Below are 3,648 nucleotides of genomic sequence, written 5' to 3'. Positions count from 1 at the left end.
GGAGGATCCCCTGCCAAGCTATCCCGATGAGTATGGATTTTTTACAGGTCCTTATCATGGTTTCGATGCTCAGACTATCCTGTATCCTCGGCCACATAAGTATCCTCCGAAGCTTCATGCAATAGTAGCAAATCTAAATTTATAAGAGATGGATGGGTGGTTAAATTTCGTTAGCTAAAAAAATTAAAAAAAAAAAGTTTCTTTCCATTTAACACAACCTTGCAGATAAAATAGGTACAGGTTGCAATAACTTGCACAACTAATAAAAATTTCACTCACCCATTTTTTTTTTTATTGTTAAAATAGGTTGCAGGCTGCAATAGCTTGCACAACTAACAAAAATTTCGCTCATCCACATTTTATTAAACAATCATCTTGTGTCATGTTGTGATTTGTAGTTGTACTGTGAACATAGCATCTAAAAAATTTTCCCTGTTATATGTGTAAAAAACATTTCCCTGCAAAATATAGCATCAAAAATAAAGCTAGCAATGCCTAAAAGCAAGAAATTTAAGTACCGTGAGAGGGATGATAGGGTCATAAGCTTGTGCCGTACAAATACTATGATAACCCAATATGGTTGAAGATTTTTTCTTGTAATTCATATTTTTTGATAAAGACCATCCCATGTCAGTTTTCATAGGTCTATTTCTCTTATTTTCCTAGCTTAGAATAAGAACTAAATTAAGTGAATTAAATATTTTCAAGGAGCGGAGAAACTAAAGTTGAATGGAGAAATTAAGGTAAAAACGTCAACGAAACGGGGAAGCATGGACAAGTGGCACTTGAGGATCTGAGTTTAATATGCAAGCTATTCATGTATTATCTATTAAGACATAATTGTTATGTATGATGCGCGTGATTTACCTAATCCTCCAATCTAGTTAAAATTTTATTTATTATATATATAATGCAATATGTAAATATATACTCGCAGTTTTGGAAGCTTTCACCATCTCTCCTTTAAAGTAAATATTAAACCATACGGAATATCTTCATTGAATATAAGAATAGAGCATAGAGCAAGCACGGTGGAGCCTTGTGGATGGGAAACACGGATCCTCGGGAGCAGAGTGATGCGCCGGAGTCCATACGACAGATAAAAAAATTATGTACTTTCGCCTCATCTTTTTTTCCCTTCTTCTGTTCTTCATCTAACCTCTCTCTCTCTCTCTCTCTCGCTCTATATGCTTTCACTTGTTTCATTTGCTCAACGAAAGAGGTTAAGCCCATCTGTAATCTTCCCTTCTTTTCTTGAAAATATCTAAATTACTTCAAGGCAAAATAATGGGGAGGACGAAATAAATATCACAAAATTCTGATAGTTTGCCATATTCATGTGAATATATATGATCCCAAGGTGCTTATATAGCTACAAAATATATAAAGAAAATATGTCACGCATGCCATCTCGAGTAATTAGTTGATTGGTAAGTGTATGTATGTATATATATATATATATATCGCGATGTTAGGAAATCGCTTTCAGACGTCACGTGATGGCTCAAGAGTTAACAGGTACTCTTGTTGTTGCTGCTGCAAGAGAACACAAAGACTGCGAGGAACATATGGTAGCTAGGAAAAGATCAAGGAATATCAAAACGTGGGGATCCATGCATGACAGCGGCATATCTGCCAATATGTAGAAATTAACTTACGACGCACAGCAAAGAGAGAGGAGGAAAACCATAAACGACAGCTTTTGGACACGCTGAAAAGCTGCGCTTAACGCAACGCGCTTATTACACACACGCACATACATATATATATGTATCCCAAAGCCTCAGAACACAGTCACCATGATCGATCGTTATCATCATTTCTGAGCCACCATAGCAATCTTCCTGATGCTGGGCTCTCCTGCAGCAGCATTCGCCACGGTGGAATTCTGGATCTGCCGGGTTATAATGACGCCAGGGGATCCTACAGTGTGTGTGCCGGTGGCCCAAAGCGCCGGGCCATAAACCACCACATTCCGATCTCGTTGGAGGATACAGACATAGTTGCCTGGATTCCCTCCAGTGTTGCTCGCCCACAGAGGGGTGTTGTCGTTGCCGTAGACCACAAGGTTTCCATCCGACTGCATCCTGAGGAAGCAGTTGGAGCCCTTGCCGGACGTGCCAGAAGCCCAAACGGCACGCCCACTGTCGTATAGAACCAGATTGCAGTCCGTCTGCATGGGGAAAGTATAAGGTCCCCAACTGAGCTGCTGGCCCGGGTAGAGGGTGTCACCTGAGTACAAGATATTATCGGCCACGCAAGATGGCCAGAGAAGGCCGAAGATGGCCGAAAGGATTACAAGGGTGGCGAGGGCCGAGGTTGGAGTTGCCATTGTCTCTCCGAGAGGTGCTGCATTGGCCTTGCCTTGAGGTCTATTTATAGATGGATGGAGGAGCTAGGGTGTTGGAGTAATTTAAGGCATCGGTTAATTATTATTATGATTTACTTCTTTTTTTTTTTTTACCTTTTTTATACTTAGCACTGACGCGTGTTAGTTATATACGTTAAGCCTTAATTAGGCTCAATAGAACTTGATTTGTCGTTAATGAGCATCACAATTCCACACGCAGCATCAGGAAGTGGTTTGGTGCTGGGATGGTGCTTTCTTTTTTGTTGTCGTCGTCGCTCCTTTGGCGCGAGAAAGATGAAAGTGGTTCTTGCTAATCTTTATCTTTTTATCCTACGCCATCCATCTCAGGAACTGACGCCAAATAAAATAAGATCTCCAGCTCTAGTCCAGCTGGAAGATAATGATAGTTTACTCTCAAAATATGGTGGTTTGAGGTGGAATTAATTCAAGTTCGGGCCCATGGCAGAACAAATTATTATACATGGTTGAGGTACGGATTGGACGGATCTCGTGGTTTGAAGTCCATCAAATCGATCTAACAATACAAATGCTAACTTAGCTTCAACATTACTCGCATAAAGAGTGAGAAGAGTGGAACTAGTTTGGCCAAATTTTAAGAGTGACGGCTTCTTTCTTCTCCTCGCCACCTTTTCACAGGTTCTCTGGGTCATCTACCCCGCCGCCGTCCAAATTTCTTGAACGACCTCCAGCCACGGACAATGATGAAATCATCATGCCCGAATCATCCAGTCAACATGCCTCAAATTTTGGTAGCGGCTTTAGCTGAAGTAACGGGCCCGCGCCCATGGGCCTGAAATTCCCGTTAGTTTAACTTAAATTGTGGAACATTTTAGCTGAACAAGTTAGTATACATAAGACCGATAAATATTCATCGACACTCGATTCCACATTGTTTTGGTAAAAGGTTAAAAAAAAAAAAAAGAAAGTTAAAAATGAGAAGCAAACAAACAAACAAAAAAATCTCGTGGATGGGGTTGGATGGATAATGGGAAGCCAGGATTTGGTGCGGAATCCAAGAAAAAAAAAAATAGCTCGAGGAAGGCGTGGAGCAACCAACAAAAACGAACAAAAATCGTATGGGGCGGGCACTATAAAATATCATATGGAACGGCCTTCATAGTGTGCCACATTATGAAGCCCGCCCCATATGATTTTTGTTCAATAAAAACACACTAATTATTAGATAACGTTGTCCCCGATCCTAACTTGTCGGCATGCTTTAGAGGCCATCTTCTCAAATGGTTCTTCCGTTGAAGCGAACATGTGGAGATCATACA

At 40.6% G+C, this 3,648-nt stretch overlaps 1 protein-coding gene across 1 annotated transcript; it reads right to left on the bottom strand.

Moving 5' to 3' along the window:
* Nucleotides 1–1,572: 1,572 nt before the first annotated feature.
* On the bottom strand, nt 1,573–2,362 carry LOC105036907 (mannose-specific lectin-like). The gene has a single exon (XM_010912628.3). It carries the CDS (start codon nt 2,330–2,332, stop codon nt 1,817–1,819), a length of 516 nt encoding a protein of 171 aa, XP_010910930.1. The 5' UTR covers nt 2,333–2,362; the 3' UTR covers nt 1,573–1,816.
* Between the last annotated feature and the right edge of the window lie 1,286 nt (nt 2,363–3,648).

This window comes from Elaeis guineensis, chromosome 5 (genome assembly GCF_000442705.2).
Source record: "Elaeis guineensis isolate ETL-2024a chromosome 5, EG11, whole genome shotgun sequence".
NCBI lineage: Eukaryota > Viridiplantae > Streptophyta > Magnoliopsida > Arecales > Arecaceae > Elaeis > Elaeis guineensis.
This window is presented reverse-complemented; position numbering and strand designations above follow the sequence as displayed.